Source organism: Muntiacus reevesi, chromosome 8 (genome assembly GCF_963930625.1).
Source record: "Muntiacus reevesi chromosome 8, mMunRee1.1, whole genome shotgun sequence".
NCBI lineage: Eukaryota > Metazoa > Chordata > Mammalia > Artiodactyla > Cervidae > Muntiacus > Muntiacus reevesi.
This window is the reverse complement of record NC_089256.1, coordinates 24,497,956-24,516,315: the sequence shown is the minus strand read 5'-3', so window position 1 is coordinate 24,516,315 and position 18,360 is coordinate 24,497,956. Positions and strand designations below refer to the sequence as shown.

The 18,360-nt window shown below is 52.1% G+C and overlaps 1 protein-coding gene and 1 long non-coding RNA gene across 2 annotated transcripts in view; one reads left to right on the top strand and one right to left on the bottom strand.

The window, feature by feature from the left end:
* Positions 1–1,516: 1,516 nt before the first annotated feature.
* The window catches only part of ITGB2 (integrin subunit beta 2), a 31,083-nt gene continuing 14,239 nt past the window's right edge, over positions 1,517–18,360 (top strand). The window contains exons 1-3 of the mRNA XM_065942359.1: positions 1,517–1,677; positions 15,895–15,955; positions 16,292–16,380. Of these exons, the coding sequence (XP_065798431.1) occupies positions 15,898–15,955; positions 16,292–16,380 (147 nt within the window). The 5' untranslated portion in view covers positions 1,517–1,677; positions 15,895–15,897. The remainder of the gene's footprint in view (positions 1,678–15,894; positions 15,956–16,291; positions 16,381–18,360) is intronic.
* LOC136173079 (uncharacterized) lies at positions 14,935–17,577 on the bottom strand. Its single transcript, XR_010664174.1, has 3 exons — positions 17,388–17,577; positions 15,222–15,334; positions 14,935–15,123 (listed from the first exon to the last, which is right to left on the bottom strand). It is a non-coding gene; the product is annotated as an uncharacterized lncRNA (long non-coding RNA).

Sequence of the window (18,360 nt, the reverse complement as noted above, 5' to 3'; positions counted from 1 at the left end):
AATCAAACCCATGTCCCCTGCATTGGCAGGCAGGTTATTAAGCATTGGACTGGACCACCAGGGAAGACCTTCCTATTTCTCTTCTTTAGAAGAGTTTTAATAGTTACCACATGTAAAATTAAATGTTTCCTATCTGAGTACCAAAAAATCGATGCTTTTGAATTGTGATGCTGAAGAAGAGTCTTGAAAGTCCCTTGGACAGCAAGGAGATCAAACCAGTCAACCCTAAAGGAAATCAACTCTGGATATTCATTGGAAGGACTGATGTTGAAGCTGAAGCTCCAGTACTTTGGCCACCTGATGTGAAGAGTCAATGCATTGGAAAAGACCCTGATGCTGGGAAAGATTGAGGGCAGGAGAAGTGGGTAACAGAGGATGAGATGGTTGAATAGCATCACTGACTCGATGGATGTGAGTTTGAGCAAGCTCCAGGAGATGGTGAAGGAGAGGGAAGCCTGTTGTGCTTCAGTCCATGGGTTCACAAAGAGTCGGATATGATTTAACAACTGAACAACAAATCACAATGTATTATTAAAATTAAATATTAAATTAAAATATTTTTAAAATAAATAAATTAATTAAAATATTAAAGTTAAATGTTTCCTAATCAACAGTTACTTAGGCTTAACAATTTTTAGTTATTTCTTTGGTTACTGTTGCCCCCACACCCACCCTTGTATTCCTCTTGGATTTCTTAATCTGTCTGTCTTTGAGATTGCATCTTCCAAACAGAGTTAAGGGTAGTTTATGTATGCAAGACTTGGTTCATCTGAAGACTCTGCTTTCTGTTTCTTTATGGATGTAATCAGTCCGTGTGTCCTCTCCTCCTCTCTTCCTCCTCATCCTAATCCTCCCCTTCCTCCTGTGTGCCCTGTCTCTCTGAATCTGTACTGTTTTCTATCATTAACATTCTGTGATAACATCATATGTTACCCAGTTTGGGGCCCTTTTTCCTTCCTCCCAAGCCAAGCAGCAGCCCCTTCATCTGGATTCTCTCTCTCTTTCTCTTGGATCTGGAGCTTTTCCCCTGTTGATTGAATTTCTCCCCTCTTGTTCTCTCCTGGAGCTCCTCTGCCCTCTGCCCTGTTCCTTTGTCGCCACAGCTGATCCCACAGCCTGCCCACTGATTTGCTCTCCACCTTCTCAATTCTGCCCTTCGGGCCCTGTGATGCTTTTCCATTTCTGTGATACAAGTTAGGATCCTCTGTGCCTGTCTGCTTCTTCTTTGGTAGGTGTGCTCAGGCTGCAGGCTCTCCCTTCCAGGGGTGCAAATTCCTGAGCCCTGCCCTCCAGGGTTACCCATCCCCTGAGGGCGCAGGCAGTGCTGCCAGGGGCCCTGCTCCCGCTCCATCTGACCCCACCCAGTTCAGCTTCCCGCCCTGAGCAAGTATAATGGATGTCTCATGTGGTTGTTCCTCTGACAGCCCTTGGGCTGGAGCTGTGTAGGCAAAGGGGCCAGGGCTGGATGACGGGCCCCATGTGGTGTAATCAACCACATGTAACTACTTCCTCCAAGTTGCTGACTTAGAACAGGAAGCATCGCGCCTTCACCAGTGGGGTCTCCAGTGGCCAGTGTCTTCCCAGACCCGTGAAGCACCAGCCTGGTGAAGAGCAGAGCCGAAGCCCCTGCCAGTCCAGCTGGGACGTCCCTGCCGAGGTCTCCAGGGCATCCAGTGGGTGAGTGGACAGAGGCTCCTCTGTGCCCGGGCTAGCTTCTCTGAAGGGGAACTGCTCAGCCTTGAGGCCCTGGCTGCTGTCTTTCCCCAGGGAAGCAGCTCCGAGGAGCCCAGGCTGCGGGGGTCCTGGTGGCCCCGGTCGTCCGCTCCAGGCCCCTTGATCTGAGACCCCGCAAGAAGTGCTGAGCCCACTGCTGCAGAGCTTACTGGCTGCTGGGAGGCATGTAACCAAGGGGATGGGACCAGCATGGCGGAAGGATGCGCTCAGACCTCAGCCTCGGCCCCGCTGTGGGAGTCTGTCAGCAAGGCCCAGGCACTTGCTGAGCCCCTGATGTGGGGGCCGTGAGACCCCACGGAGCCAGAAGGAGGCTGGAGGCAGGCCAGGCCCCTCTGGAGGGTACGGGTTCGGTACGGCCAGGCTCTGCAGGAAGGTTCCTGGGCCTCCCCCTCCTCACCCTGCCCCGTGCCTTCCTCTTACCGCCCTGGTCTGTCCCCATCCTCTGTTCATGCTTCCATGGTTGGCTGGGCAGGTCTGTCCTCCAGCAGAGCCCCTCTGTGTGTGGGGGTGTTACCTCTGAGTAGGTATGTGTCTGTGTGTCCACGGTGCATTTTGTGTGTGTGTCTGTGCGTATATGTGTGTCCACAGTACTTTGTGTGTGTCTGCGTGCGTGTGGTACCTCTGAGTGTGTGTGTGTCTCTGTGTGTATCCAGGTGCATTGTGTGTGCGTCTGTGTGTGTTTGTGTCTCTGTGTGTGTCCACGGTGCATTGTGTGTGTCTGTGTGTGTGTCTGTGTATGTTTGTATCTGTGTGTGTTCGTGTCTATGTGTGTGTCTGTGTATGTGTCTGTGTGTCTGTGTGTGTGTTTGTGTCTGTGTCTTTGTGTGACTGTGTGTCTGGGTGCCCATGGTACATTGTGTGTGTGTGTCTGTGTGTGTGTGTATGTTTGTATCAGTGTGAGTTTGTGTCTATGTGTGTGTCTGTGTATCTGTGTGTCTGTGTGTGTGTATGTCCACCATGCATTGTGTCTTTGTGTGTCTGTATCTTTGTGTGACTGTGTGTCTGGGTGTCCATGCTACATTGTGTGTGTGTGTGTGTCTCTGTGTGTGTCTCTGTGTGCATCTGTGTCTGTGTGTGTGTCCGTGGTGCATTCTGCGTGTCTGTGTGTATGTCCATCATGCATTGTGTGCCTGTATCTGTGTGTGTTCATGTCTATGTATGTGTGTCTGTGTGTGTCTGGGTGTGTGTGTCTGGGTGTCCGTGGTACATTGTGTGTGTGTGTGTGTGTGTGTGTGTGTGTGTGTTTGTATCTGTGTGAGTTTGTGTCTATGTGTGTGTCTGTGTATCTGTGTGTCTGTGTGTGTGTGTATGTCCACCATGCATTGTGTCTTTGTGTGTCTGTGTGTGTGTGACTGTGTGTCTGTGTGTCTATGTGTGTATCTCTGTGTGTGCCTGTATCTGTGTGTGTTCATGTCTGTGTGTGTGTGTCTGTGTGTCTGTGACTGTGTGTGTCTGGGTGTCCGTGGTACATTGTATGTGTCTGTGTATGTGTGTGTGTGTTTGTATCTGTGTGAGTTTGTGTCTATGTGTGTGTCTGTGTATCTGTGTGTCTGTGTGTGTGTATGTCCACCATGCATTGTGTCTTTGTGTGTCTGTGTGTGTGTGTCTGGGTGTCCATGCTACATTGTGTGTGTGTATGTGTCTGTGTGTGTGTGTGTCCACGGTACATGGTGTTGAAGGCGGGTCTGCGTTTTCTCCCAGGGTCCAGAAGGCTCATGAGTTCTGGCCTAACGATGTCTATGTGTGTGTCTGTGTATGTGTCTGTGTGTCTGTGTGTCTGTGTGATGTGAAAATGCGGGGAGATGTCTATGTGTGTGTCTGTGTGTCTGTGTGATGTGAAAATGCGGGGAGACAGTTAAGTTTTAGGGGGTCATTAAGTATGTGACCTAAATCTCCCACAACCAGGCCCTTGGAGGCCTGTCCCCCTGGGAGAGGGGTCTCTTGACTGCCCTGGGATTTGTCCCGACGGGGGTGAATCGAGGTATTTCCTGGGGGCTCGGCCGGCCTCGGGTTTCTCAGCTGAAATCCTCGTGAACTTGCTTGCCCACAGCTGTTGGCTTGGGCCAAGCCAGTGCAGCCCCGGGGCAGGTCACAGTCAGCTCCTGGAGGTTTCTGAGGGGAGATACCCCAGGCAGTCAGGGGCCTCTCAGAAGCTCAGCAGAGGGGGCACCGCTGTCCAGGGGATGGGAGAGGCCCCCCACACACTGGCTGGACGGGTAGGGGACAGGCTGGTTGCTTGGCCTCCCATCTGTGAAATGGGCCAGTAGTTTACACTCCAGCTGACTGTCTCATTGAATTGTGATTCAAAAATCACTTCCCTGGGAGGTGGCGATGTGGGCAAGGCTGGCCTGTGTCCCTAGGGCCCCACAGGTTCAGCTCAGAGCCACGTCTGGCTGGTTACTGGACTGTGGAGAGGTCTTCACCCCGTGGGCAGGGCAGCATGGAGCCCGAGGCGGCCCTGCATGGCTCTGGCCCCGCTGCTCTGGAGGGCGTGTGGGGCAGGGCCCGGTAGCCTGCACCCCTGTCACTGCGCCTGTCCCTCTGTCCCTCTGGAGCCGACGTCACGGGGACAGCTACCAGGAGCTAGTGACTGTGCCCCCGTGGGCGGCGGGGCCAGCTGAGAATGCCAGTTCTGGGAACAGTGAAGTCCCAGTGACACCACAGGTGGGCGGGGCTGCAATGCTAATGTGGTCCTTGTCCATTTCCCTTTTCCTCAAACAGGACCTAAAATGGGCTGTGGGTTCTGTCGTCATCTCACCCAATCCCACCTGAGCCAGGAGCTGAGGTCTGAAGGAGGCGCCACCCAAACCCCCCGCCCCTACTGAGCAAGTGGCCAACGGGGTGGGGGCCAAGCCCCAGGGGCCCTGGGAGGCCAAGACCCCACCTGTCCCAGCTGTGCTGCCACCTGTCACCCGCCTGGCCTCTGGGGCCCCGTCCCTGGACATGGGGTCATGGTCAGGCTGATGGAGTCCATGTCCAGCTACCGCAGTGAGCAGGAAACCTGGGCTGTTCAGAAAGAGCCATGTCCCCCGCCTTCCCCTCCCCCACCTCTCCTACCTCTCCCTTCCCCACCTTCCCCCACTCACCCCCCGACCCTGGGCAGGGCAGGCTATGCAGAGGGCAGCCCTAGGGCGGGCCTGGGGTTTCCAATCACTCCCACCACTGGTGAGTGGGCATCTTGGTGATGCAGTAGGTGCAATCAAGTCCCCAAGCTGCCAGTCTGTGACCTGGGCAGGCCTTCCTGCTTGTTCCAGGGACCTCCCCCCCAATAGCCAGGTCTGTCCAGGCTGCTCACCATCCCAGCAGTCAAGCAGCAGGGCTGAGGATGCCAGGGAGCCAGCAGACCCAAGCTTCCACATGAGCACTGGCTCGATCCCTGTTCAGCATGGCACCCCATGAGGCCAGGTCTGCAACCATGCATATGGACTCGGGGCTGGAGTGCCACCACTGCAGGGCTCTGCTGGGGGCAGAGAGATGTGGGAGCCAGGCACCCTTGCCGCTTCTGAAACACACAGAGCAGGAAGGCATAGCTGTGCCCACCTACCTGGAAGTGGTGTCAAAATTTGCCTCCAGCAGCTTCCCTGAAACTGGGGTGCTTCTCCTGGGAACTATGAAGTGTGGCTCCCCAGAGAGACAGAGCCAATGGGACATGTGCTCATGTTTGCATGTATATGTACAGACTGGTTGATTTGGTGGAGCTGACCTGTGAAACTATGGAGGCTGGCAGACCGCAAGTCTGCAGGACAGGCTGGAGAACCCGCAGAGACCTGATGCTACAGCTGGAGCTCCAGGCCGTCCAGAGGCAGAGGTCTCTCCTCCTGGGGGACACCGTCTTTCCTTTAAGGCCTTCAACTGGTGGGATGAGGCCCAACCACAGCATTGAGGGCAATATGCTTTACCCAGAGTCCACTGATGCATGTTGACTCCATCTAAGAGACATCTTTGCAGCCACATTCAGAGCAGAGTTTGAGCAAACATCTGGGTCCTTGGGCCCGTGGACTTGGCACATGAGACTCACGCTTACAGCGCCCCTGGCTCTCTGTGACTGGGAGGAAACCAAGGTCCAAAAGGGGAAGTCACTGTGACCTGTCCACAGTCACTTGGCACTGGGCATAGACTTGGGCATGTCAACCCTGGGGTCAGGCTGATGGGGGCCCCAGGCCTGGCGTCTGTCCTGGCTGTGGGGCTTAGGGACCCTCAGAGCCACCGTCCCCACCCCTGGGAGAACTAGAGCAGGTCTGGCCCCCCACCCCTAGGAATGGGAGCAGGTCTGGTTCCCCCACCTCTGGGAATGGGGAGCAGGTCTGGTTCCCCCACCCCTAGGAATGGGAGCAGGTCTGGTTCCCCCACCCCTAGGAATGGGAGCAGGTCTGGTTCCCCCACCTCTGGGAATGGATAGTAGGTCTGGCCCCCCATCCCTAGGAATGGGAGCAGGTCTGGCCTCCCCACGCCAGGGAGCTGCTGCTGAATCAAGGCTGTGGGTGTCAGTGGCAGCCAGGCCTGCAGGGAGGCTGCTGTGGGCATCACCCAGCCCTGGTCTTCTGGGTCCTGAGTGACTGTCCAGGCAGGGACCATGCCCGCTGCCTGAGGCTCCCCCTGAAGACTGGCCATGTCTGCCGTGGTCAGGTTGCTGTGGCCCAGGCCTTCACGGCCTCCACCCTCTGCCCAGGGGTCACCACAGAGCCACACAATATGGGATCAGGTTCCTGGGTGCTCAGATCTGGCCAGCCTGCAATGCAGAGAACTTTGCACCCATGCAGTCTGATTCCACCACTCTGAAAGCTTCCAGAGGAGGGTCGTCCAGGGGAGTTGTGCCCTGGGCTGTAGCTAGAAGTAGCTGGAAGTGTTCCCTGGCTGGATGAGGAGTAAAGTCAGGGACTGAGGCCAGCCTCCTTGAGGGGTGAGACCTCAGTGGGGCCAGGGTTCCTGCCTGAGGGGCCTCCCCAAACATGGGGCACACCCCAAACATGGGGCACACATCCTCTTCCAATGCTCCAAGGGCGGGGACACACAGAAAGAAAGCCTAGTGGGACCAGTGCTTCCACCAATCTATTTTTTTACTTTGTAAACATGTTTATTTATATACGGTTACAAAAGACAAAAAGTAAACACTTTATAATTAGTTGCGAGTTGGAACCATTCAACAGTGTTCTGGAGCCCCTTGTTGAATACCTAGTGATGAAAATCCACCAATTCGTTGTTTTTTGTTTTTGTTTTTTAATATTTATTTTTATTTTGCCGTGCCAGTTCTTAGTTGCGGCAAGCAAACTCTTAGTTGTGGCATGTGGGATCTAGTTTCCTGACCAGGGATTGAACCCGGGCCCCCTGCATTGGGAGCACGGATTCTTAGCCACTGGACCACCAGGGAAGTCCCCACTTCATTTTATAAACACCATGGATGTGGCTGTGCGTTGGCTTTGCAGTGGTGAGGGTTTCAGGGTAATGGGAGTTTGGGGGAGGGACAGGGGTGTGGCATGCCACAAGGCCTTGACAGAAGTCAAAATCCTAGAATTGAGAACAGTGCCAGAGACCAGACAGGTAGCACTTGTTCCGAGAATGAGTGAATGAGTTACCGAGTTGGTAGCCAGCATCCCAGCAGAGAGTCACTCGCCCTCAGTCTGTGGACTGAGGACTGCCCTCTGTCCTCACTGGGGACAGAAAAACTGACCACTTTGGGAATCCAGAGACATTTCAAAGCAATGCATCGACCACCATGGAACTGAAATTTTCTTAAATGTATGAATTTTTTTAAATAAGTTTATATGTTTATTGTAGAAGGTTTGAAAAATATAAACCGGGATAATGAAAAAAATTGAAAACACTTACAGTGCTACCATCCAGCAGAAACAGGGCTTCGTTTGGTTATTTTTCACACAGCAACATTTTATTGAAAAAATTGAACTGGACTCACCGTTCACACATTTTCACGCTGTGTAGGTTCAACTCGTGAGTATCACAGTTGTTAAAAACAGTGTCCAGTTTGATAACTAGACCAGGAATCTAGATATTTTGATTAGAATACCTGATTATCATCCAGAGCAGCCTTTTCAAATGTTTGATAACAAGTTTCATTCTTTTTTTTTAAATAAAAAAAGGTATTTTATTGGCTTATATACTGAAAAAACACTGACAAATGTCATCTAGAATCGCTAGATCTAGAACATCAATGATCTATCCATTGTTTTATCTAAGGCACTGTCTCGCCTAATGGCAAGAGGGCTCCCAGGAACATATTCCATGCAACCAGTTCAATAATTCCAGTAGGATACAGTAAAGTTTGTATTTCTAATAGTTCTAGTGAAAGTTCAAAATTTCCATCTTACTGGCACTGATCAAAGGTGATTGACCAGATCTAGGTCATGAGCCTATTCTTGAAGCTGTAAGTGGCTTCAGTCCCTCCTGAATATCATAAGCCAACAATAGGGGTGGATAGTTTCTGAAAGGAAAATTGGGTTGCTGGTAAAAGAAGATGAGATATGGATGATGGTCTCGCGGAGCCAGAAAGTCGAAGTGGACTTCCAAGCCCATAAATGCGGCCAGTAGAATTACCTGGCATGTCTGGAAAGGCCTATGTGTAAGACATTTTCTACTGATTGCCACAACATCATTGCTTAGTGGCTAGCGGTGTCTTTGCCATCAATTAAATCCTAATACCACTAAGCAGAAATTAAAGAGCTTTAATGGGATCTTGGACCTATTGATGAATGCCCAGGACAGTAGCTCATGCTGTTGATGTGTGGAATCAAATATCTTTACCCACTGGGGATGTCATCATTTAAATGGCCCTATTGATTTTAGGTTTTGGCAGGGCATCTTTGACCCTGGAAAGCTTCAAGTTGCCTGAGGGGACATCACCTAAGATGTAACTCTATGTTATGTAGTCCTGAATTGGACCCAAATTAACATCATCATCTGTCCTAGGGTGGTCTGGCTTAGACAGGGTGTCTGGAAACACTAGAGCAATTCATTTTATGTTTTATGTTTATTGATGAGTTCGTTTGGAAAAGCTGCTTCTAGGTATTGAACACATTGTAGTCATGTAAGAAGGACTGATTGTTTGGAAAATGTTTAATTATTGTATTGACATTTTAAAAAATCTTCAGCTTTATTGAGGTACAATTAACACATGAAATTGTAATATATTTAAAGCATACAACATGATAATTTGCTATATGTATATGTTGTGAAAGAATTCTCACCATCAAGAATTAACACATCCATCGCACCTCACATATTTATCTATCTTTTTAATGAGAATACTTAAGTTCTGTTCTCTTAGCAAGTTAGCTAGTTTGAGTCATTTATAATACAGTTTTATCAACTATAATCACCAAGTTATACACTGGATCCTCAGGCACAAGTTTCATTTCTTTTCTTCTGAATTTTATGTTTACAAGAGACTTTTCTATGGGGTATTTGCCTTTTTGCTTTTATTCCTGAGATTTCCTTAGACACAAAAATTACCATTCACCTTCTGCATGAGACAAATACTGAATGTTTTCATCTACTCAATTTTTTTTCTACAAACTTTGTTTTTAGAGTCAGTCTTCTTTTTTATTTAATCTTTTGAAGTGTAGTTGATTTACACTGTTTAAGGTGCACAGCAAGTTGATTCATTTATATATATATATTAATATATGTATACATCCTTTTTCAGTTCCTTTTCTACTATGCGTGCGTGCGGGCGTGCTAAGTTGCTTCAGTCGTGTCCAACCCTGTGCAATCCTGTGGACCTTAGCTTGTCAGGCTTCTCTGTCCATGGGACTCTCCAGGCTACAATCCTGGAGAGGGTTGCCATTTCCTTCTCCTTCCCGCTATAGATTATAGGTTATTACAGACACTGAATATGGTTCCCTTCCCTGTGCTCTACAGTAGGTCCTCGTTATTTATCTATTTTATATATAGTAGTGTGTAAATGCTGATCCCAAACTCCTAATTTATCGTTTCCCACTCTCTCCCCTTTGGTAACCGTACGTTTGTTTTCTATGTCTGTGAATATGTTTCTGTTTTGTAAATTAATTCATTTGTACCAATTTTCAGATTCTACATATAAGCGATATGATACGGTTTCATATCATTTGTCTTTCTCTTTTTGACTTACTTTGCTCAAATGACAATCTCTAGGTCTATCTACATTGCTGCAAATGGCATTATATCCTTCTTTTTACAGCTGAGTAATGTTGTTCAGTCCCTCAGTCGGGTCTGATTCTTTGTGACCCCATGGACGGCAGCACAACAGGCTTCCCTGTCCTTCACCATCTCCCAGAGCTTGCTCAAACTCATGTTCAGTGAGTCAGTGATGCCATCCAACCATCTCATCCTCTGTCATCCCCTTCCCCTCCTGCCTTCTATCTTTCTCAGCTTCAGGGTCTTTTCTAATGAGTCAATTCTTTGCATTAGATGGCCAAACTATTGTAGCTCCAGCTTCAGCATCAGTCCTTCCAATGAATATTCAGGATTGATTTCCTTTAGGATTGACTGGTTTGATCTTCTTGCAGTCCAAGGGACTCTCAAAAGTCTTCTCCAATACCACAGTTCAAAAGCATCATTTCTTCAGCTCTCAGCCTTCTTGATGGTCCAACTCTCACATGCATACAAGAATACTGGAAAAACCATAGCTTTGACCATACTTTGCCATTTGTTGGCAAAGTAATGTCTCTGCTTTTTAATATGCTGTCTAAGTTGGTCATAGCTTTTCTTCTAAGAACATCTGTCTTTTAATTTCATGGCTGCAGTCACCATCTGCAGTGATTTTGGAGCCCCCAAAAATAAAGTCTGTCACTGTTTCTATTGTTTCCCCATCTATATGCCATGAAGTGATGGGACCAGATACCATGAATGGTGTTTTAAGTCAGCTTTTTTACTCTCCTCTTTCACCTTCATCAAGAGGCTCTTTAGTTCCTGTTCACTTTCTGCATAAGGGTGGTTATCAACTGCATATCCGAGGTCATTGACATTTCTCCAGGCAATCTTTTCTCCTGGCTGAGTAATATTCCATCTTATATATGTACCAAATCTTCTTAATCCACTCCTCTATTGATGGACATTTACATTGCTTCCATGTCCTGGCTACTGTAAACAGCACTGTAGTAAGCAATTGGGATGTGTCTTTTCAAATTAGGGCTTTCATCTTAGAGTCTATCTCCTTAACAGTTTCTCCCTTAGTTTTTATGCTCAGCATCCTCACTCTGAAATATAGAGTCTCTCATTCCTTTAATCATTTCATTTCCTGCACCTGGGTTGACCTGGCCCGGGATGTGAAGGGGGCACGTCTCCCCAGGAACGTGCTCTGCCCTGCACCTTCCAAGACCAGAGTCCTGCCGCTCACTTCTCTCTCCTGGCCGCTGGTCTGAGGGCCGGGACAGCACCGACTCTGTCCCAAAGCTTTCTAGATGAGTTTCAGCTGGCACTGCCCAGCCGGCAGCCGCCACGCCCCCTCCCTTTCTAAGCTCCCTGGCAACTGCCGCACACAATCTCTTCCAGATGACCTAGTAGATGGCTTTTTCCAAAGAAATGGGTTTCGGTGTCTTTATCAATTTTAGCTTTTGTGTTTGTCACCAGACTCTCCAGCTTCTTCTGTTGTCTGTTTCCCACCTCCCTGACCTTGCTTCCTGAGCCCTTGGCTCTCGCTCTCCCCTCGCGCTCTCTGTCCTGCAGGTGTGTGTGATGACACACTTCACTCCTTCTCATCCAGCACAAAGCCACCTAGGCCCTTGGGCATCTGTCTCCGCGGGGACAGAGGTTGTCACCGTGTTGGTCCATGAACACTGCGCTCTCTCCTTTCTGACGTGTCTGTAAACATTAAACTTGATTTCCTCTTGGACTTAAGTGATATTGAGCAGAGCGCCTTAAAGGTTCCAATTAGCAAGTGCATGTTGGGGGGGCATCAATTTGTTTTTCCATTTGGCCAGAAACTATGGCCCTTAAAATTTCTGCCACGGACAGTGAACTGAGCAGTTGTGAACATGTGTGGTGGATTTTCATGGACCTGAGAATGTGTGGGATTGGAGAATCGGTGGGTTGTTTCTTCCTCGGTTCCCTCTTCCATGGTCTGTCTGAAACTCTACGTCCTGGAGTGGGGGGTGGGGGTTCCAGCCTCTGCTGCAACCAGCTTCTGTCCAATTCTTTCTTGTCTCTACATAAAGCAGACACAGCTAACTCTTAACTTTGTCTTTTTGGTTTAAAAGGTTGATACCTGTTTAAAGGTTGATGTAAACACTTTTTCTACATGAAAGAGGCTTGAATCCTCACCTCCCAGGATGAATTCTGGACTCTGCCTTCTCCTCTTGTAACCTCCTCCCCAGAACACTTCTGTTCCTCGTCACTTACTGGCCATGCCTCCGGGTTTATGGCCTGACCTTGGTCAAAGGAAGGCTCTGATGGCAGTCAGAGGGGCCTCGTCTGAGGGTCTGCACTTTGGCAGAGCCTTTGTCTTTGACAGGAAGCTGATCTAACATCAGCTCACCCTGACTCGGATGTGGGCCTCTCACTGCCTCTTGCTCAAACTTTTTTTGTTCGTGTTTCCTCTTTTTCTTGTCTTTTACCAAATGTGAACTATGGGGTGTTGTGGCATGTGTGGGGTTTAAAAGGAAGAGATTCAGTTTTTCTTCTGAGTCTCGGTCCCTGAAGCTCAGAGCTCTGTCCACTGTGAAGGGTGATCCTCAGGGCGCCCGGGGTCTCTGGATGAACCACTTCCTGTGGTGGTACTCAGTTGCCCCAGTGCCCCCCTGCTGGGCAGGGTCAAGCTCAAGGGTGACTGATGCAAAATCCTTGCCGGTGGCAGTGGGTTGGGGGTTGGCGGTGGGGTTGGGGTGGCCTTGGGTTTCTGAACCTGCCTGGACTTGGGGTTTTGCACCTCGAGTCCTGGTGCTGGGCTGCCTTTTGATCTGAGGAGCGTGCGGTGCAGCCTGCGGGCTGGCACATCATCAGGGAGGCACCGCACACCTGGGCTCCGGTAGCCAGCTGGAACGCCCTCCTCCTTGCTCTTGGACCAGCTGTCCCGGCTGAGTCAGCACCCCAAGTACATGAGGGCTCTTCAAGCTGGTCCAGGCCCCTCCAGGCACACAGAGAGATGAGGCCGTGTGTCGCTGGGGGACCCGGACTGACGCTGACCTGAGCCATCGGCACCCAGAGGGGCCCTGGTCTGCAAAGTCCTATGATGCTGGTTTCAGGCATCGGGGCTCTGATAGCCAGTCCTGGCTGCGGGGCGCGGGTGCTGTGACCTCTGCCTGCAGCTGAGAGCAGGCTGGCTGCAGGCCCCGCCTCTGCCTGCTCCCGGCTGGCCTCCCTCAGCTCCCAGAGCTGCCGTGTGTCCAAGTGTCCTGTCCCTGAGGGGCTGTGGACACCGGGGCCAGGGTGGAACCGTTGGCAGTGACTGACCCAATGCTTGAGTGGGGATGACACTTTGTGGGGACAGACCCCTCCCACTAGCTTCCTGGGGTCAAGGTTAGGGCCTGTGCATTGTCTTGCCTCACCGAGGTGCACTCCCTTCCCTCCAGGTGGCAGGGGCTCCAGGGGCACCCCTCCAGCTGTGATTGGCTCCCCACCCCACCCCACCCCACCCCCGCCATCCCCCCTGTGTGGGAGGGGCTCCAGCTGTGAGCAGCACATTCTGCAGCCTGGTGCTGAGGGACCTTAGCTTCCCCAGGCCAGGAGGGGGTTCCCTGCCAGCAGTTGTGACCCTCTGGGGTTCCATCTGTGGCCACAGGAGCAAGCGTGGAGAGCTGAGGTTATAGCCTCCCTCCCGGGCCACATGCATGGTTGCGGCACTTGGGGTGGGGAGTTCCCCTCCTCTACTTGGAGCCACTTCTGGCTCAGATGTGGGGTGCCCTCCTGAGGCCACCTGGATCTGGCAGTGCCCTGGTCAGCCGAGGTCATGGGCACACACGGGCCCTGCAGGCCACCGGGCTACGGAACCTGAGGGGACTGGGAGAACTCTGTGGCAACTCCGGGCTTTCACAAATGGGTGGGCGTGCAGTGAACCAAAACCTTCCTCCCAGCTCTGCTCTGTGACCCTGGAAGCCAGAGTAGGGCATGAGTTCTGCTTTTGACCTGAACAGGAAGGATCCACGGTTGCATTTTGACACTTCTAGCTCCTGACTGTAACCTTGGCAGGGACCAGGGAGCAAGGTCACCTCTGAAAAGACAGTAGGGTGAGGTGGGGTGGAATTCAAAAGGACTGGGACTTCCCAGGGGCGCCCTGGGGTCCTCTTCCATCCAGAGCCCCTGGTACACATGCAGAGGTTATGTGAGAGCAGAGGCTAGGGCATGACCCAGCCCCAGAGGCACTCAGGACCCACAGGCCACAGCAGGGGCCACAACAGGGGCCACAGCAGGGACCATGTGGCCCACCACACAAGCACACCTTGGACCGGAGCCTCTGCGGACCCAGATCTGGGACCCCGAGGCCACCGTGCTGGCCAACACCATCAGCGGTGCACTGGGCAAGGTATTCAGGGCGAGCCTGTTCATCTTGGTTTGATCTTGGTTTTTGATAAAACACAGCCACTTCCTGTCTGCTGCCTCTGGTTTGCTGGCTTCTCAGCACCCTCTCCACTCTCTTGGTATCAGATTAAGAGGTCGCAGACCTATAGGTTTCTCAGACCTGGAGGCTCACGTGCCCAGGAAGCCCTGCCATCCCTCCTGGAAGCTGAGCTGGAGGAGGTCTGTCACTTTGGGCCAGACCTGGATCCCTGGGGCACTTCCAGGGAGGGGGTGGGCAGCATCTCCCTGAGGGCAGGGCCGGCTGGCTGGGTCCTGCGCAGCAGGCAGTGGGTTTGAAGGTGCTGCGTCCACCTCCAAGACCCAGTGCCAGAACCAGCGTACCAGCCTCCCGCCCCGCCCCCACCATCTTGCCTCGGGAGCATCAGGACCAGTCATTGATGACCCAACTCGCCGTCCATGCCTCACTCCAGGTGCTGGGTTTTTCAGGACAGCAGTTGCGGAATAAGAAAAACACAATAGTAGTGGCCTACAGCTGGTGGCTTCAGGTAAGGCAGGTGACGGCTCTGCAGGACTGTGTGCTGGCCACCAGCCCAAGCTCACGTGCCCGATGCACAGTGAGGTCAAACAAACCAAAATACCTTGGAGCAGTGAAAAGTTTACTGCAGGGCCGAGCAAAGAGACTGTGGCTCAGGCCCCAAAATCCCTGAGCGCCTCAAAGATTTCAACAAAGCATTTTTAAAGGCAAAAGGAGGGGGGGGCTTAGCAGGGTATGCGATCAGTCCTTGTGCAGTTCTCTGATTGGTTGATGATGAGGTAATGGGGCCAGATCACAGGGGTTAACATTATCAGTCCTCAGGATCCAGTAGGTCTGGGGGCCTGGCGTTCATGGTCATCATTCAATCAGCTTCTTCCGTTTGGTGGGGATTTTAGCATCTGTAAAACAAACTAGGAAATGTGTCTCAGGGACTGTTATCTAGGTACTTCAGGGAGAAACTAAAGCTTCTGTGACTGCTACATGGCTGAATTACTGTTTAATTTCTTACCAGTTCTCCCGGCTCAACTGCTGTTCCTGTCACTGCACATTCACATCCTTTGGATCATTAATTCTCCTGCCAGGTTCTGTGACTCAGGGGAGGCCTGGGAGACCACAGCTTCTCTGTAAACAAGAGGCAGGCAGAGGATGGGGTGGGCAGGGCCTGCCCAGTCACACTTGCTTGCCCTGGGGGCAGGCGTCCAGCAGGCAGGCAGCACAGTCCTGGTGCTGCAGAAGCTGAGTTCGCTTCTCTCCAAATCCTGCTTCTGCCTCCTGCTAGGAGGCCTGGGCACACCAACTCTCTGCTCCAAGCTCAGCTCAATTCGCTGGGGACTCAGGGCCACAAAGGGCACACAGGGCCCTGACCCAGAGCATGCCACCCCTCGGGCACACCTGTGTGGGGTGTGTGTGTGTGTGTGCGTGTGTGTCGCTGGCAGGAGGCCCACTCCCTGCTCATCCTTGGAGGTCCAGATGGCTCAGCGGAGTGCAGCACATGTGACCAGCTCAGGCCTCCTCCCTTGCTGGTCGCATAGCCTGGGTGAGAGGGTCGGGGAGGCTGACCTGTGCCGGCCCCACCCCAACCGTGAGCACCCCTCGGCAGCAGGGATCCGGCCTCCCAGCTCTGCGTCTCCAGGCCCAGAATCTGGGGTCTGAGGCTGTGTCACTGCCCCTTCCCTCCACAGGTCATGCTGCGCCAGCGCCCCCAGCTGCTGCTCCTAGCGGGCCTGCTAGCCCTCCAGTCTGGTGAGTCCCAGGGGGGCAGCTCCTCCCGGGCAGAGTGGGACCCACCCTCGCACCCTCTGGACAGGGGCTCAGGAAGGGCCCTGCTCTGCCCCTCCCCTGCCCCTCTACCTGGGGCTGACCTGGGGCCCACCCTCCTGAAGACAGCATCCCGTGGGCCCTGGTTTCCTCCTGACTTCCTGATCCTTCCATTGGGCCCCCTTCTCCACCACCCCTGCCTGCAGGCTTGGTCATCCATTCACAGCCCCCAGCCCCTCATTGCTGCCCTTGGAGGGCCCACCATTTCTGGGAGAGGGGGGTTGACCAGTGCCGGCTCACCAGCCTGTCTCTCTCTCCCAGTCCGGTCCCAGGAGTGCACCAAGTACAAGGTCAGCACCTGCCGGGACTGCATCGAGTCGGGCCCCGGCTGTGCCTGGTGCCAGAAGCTGGTAAGAGCCTCACTGAATGGTGTCAGCCACCCTGCAGGTCCTCGCGCCCAGCCTGCCCTTCCCCTCTTCCCTCCTCCTGGGCTGGAGCCCCGTCTCTGCCTCTGAAACTGCCAGCCCCCAGGAGCCCCGTCACTCTGCTTCCTAGCGGGGCAGGAGCAGGCCAGGGACACAGAGTTGTCAGAGAGGCAGACAGACAGGCAGACCCAGCGGTGTCCCCAGGCAGCCTGACAGAGGCAGATCTAAGTGAAACCGCTGGGTTGGGCCAGGTGCAGCCCGTTGGGCTCTGGAGGCAGGAACCCTGGGCCAGACAAGGGAGATACACGTGTGGGCGGAGCTGCTGCAGCCCCGGATCCCCGCTAGCCATCCGCTCCAGAACCGAACTGGGAGGAGTGGGCAAGCTTCCTACTGCGTCCTGAACTCTGCTCTCCTTACTTCATGTTTTACTTTCGAGACCTTCTGGGGAAAAAGGCAAAGGCCCAGGATAGCCAGGATGTGGGGGAGCTCCACCTCCTCCTGGGGAGGACCGCTTCCCTGGGGACCCTGAGATCCTGACCATTCCCTTCTCCTGGAGATTCCTGAGGTTCAGACACTGCAGGTCTGTTTGGAAACACATGCATGCACACACATTATTATTTTTTCTCAGTTGTTTGAGAGTAGGTTGCAGACACAAGCCCCTTTGTCCCTTAAGGTTTCCAGGGACTTCCTCAAAAACAAGGTATTCACTTACAAAACCATAATGCATTTATCAAAGCCTGGAAATTTAACTTACTCTGTAAATTTAATTTACTCTGATCAAATTTACGCACCTCGGGGCTTCCCTGGTGGCCCAGTGGTTAAGAGTCCACCTGCCAACGCAGGGCACACAGATTCAATCCCTGATCTGGGAAAATCCCACAGGCCGTAGAGCAGCTAAGCCCGTGCACCACAGTTACTGAAGCCCACACCCAGCAAAGGCCCAGTGCAGCCAAAATAATAAATAAGTAAAATAAAAATACAAACTTACACACCTTGCACAAATTTTGCCAGTTGTTCCAATAATGTCTTTGCTATCATCCCTGCCTCACTGGTCAATATTATAATCCAGGATCACACATTGCATTTGAATGTCACTATCTCCTCAAACCTGGAACATTCCTCAGATTTCTTTGTCTTTCACATCCTTGACATTCCTCAAGAGTTCAGACAGCAGTTGTGCAGAATGTCCCTCGTGTGGGTTTGTCTGGCGTTTCCTCTGACAGCGCCCGGGGTGGGCCTTTCAGCAGGAACCCCATGCAGGGCTCCTAGTAAGGGCACTCTGTCCTAATATGGGCAATGATAGCCTAGACCACTCATCTGAGGGAAACGTCTGCTAGACTCTCCACCATGATGTCAGTATTTCCCTTTGCAATTAGTAAGTAATTTGTGGGGAGAAACTCTGAAGCCAGGAAGCACTCTGCTTCCCTTGAAGCCTACACCCACTCACTCTAGCGTCCCTCGGTTGATGGGAGCCTGAATCAGTTATCACTGGGATGGTTGCAGAATGGTGACATCCCTGTTCATGACTCCCTCCAATGGCTCCTAATGTAAGAGGAATATTTCCTTCCTGCAATCTCCCTCTCTCTTTCTCATTGGTGTGGACCCATAGATGTTTATGTTACTCGGTAGTTTATATGCTATCACTTTCAATTTGTCATTTTGAACCTCAAATTGTTCCCCATTTGGCCATGGGAGCTGTGGGGCTGGCCCTGTGCTCTACTAGCACATCCCAGCATCATTTCCTGAGTTCTGTCTCTGGGATCAGCAGGCGCTCCTGGCCACTTGGCACTTGCCTGGCCACCACCAGAGGGTTCCTGGTTCCCTTCATGAGAAGCCAGGCTCCCAACATCCACAATACATTTCCCCACTTCCTCCTCTGACTCTGGGAGAGTGGTTACAGAGTTGCTACCCACAGCACTGCAGGGAGGAGATGGGTGTGGTCTGCGTGCTCTTCTGTTGTTGGCA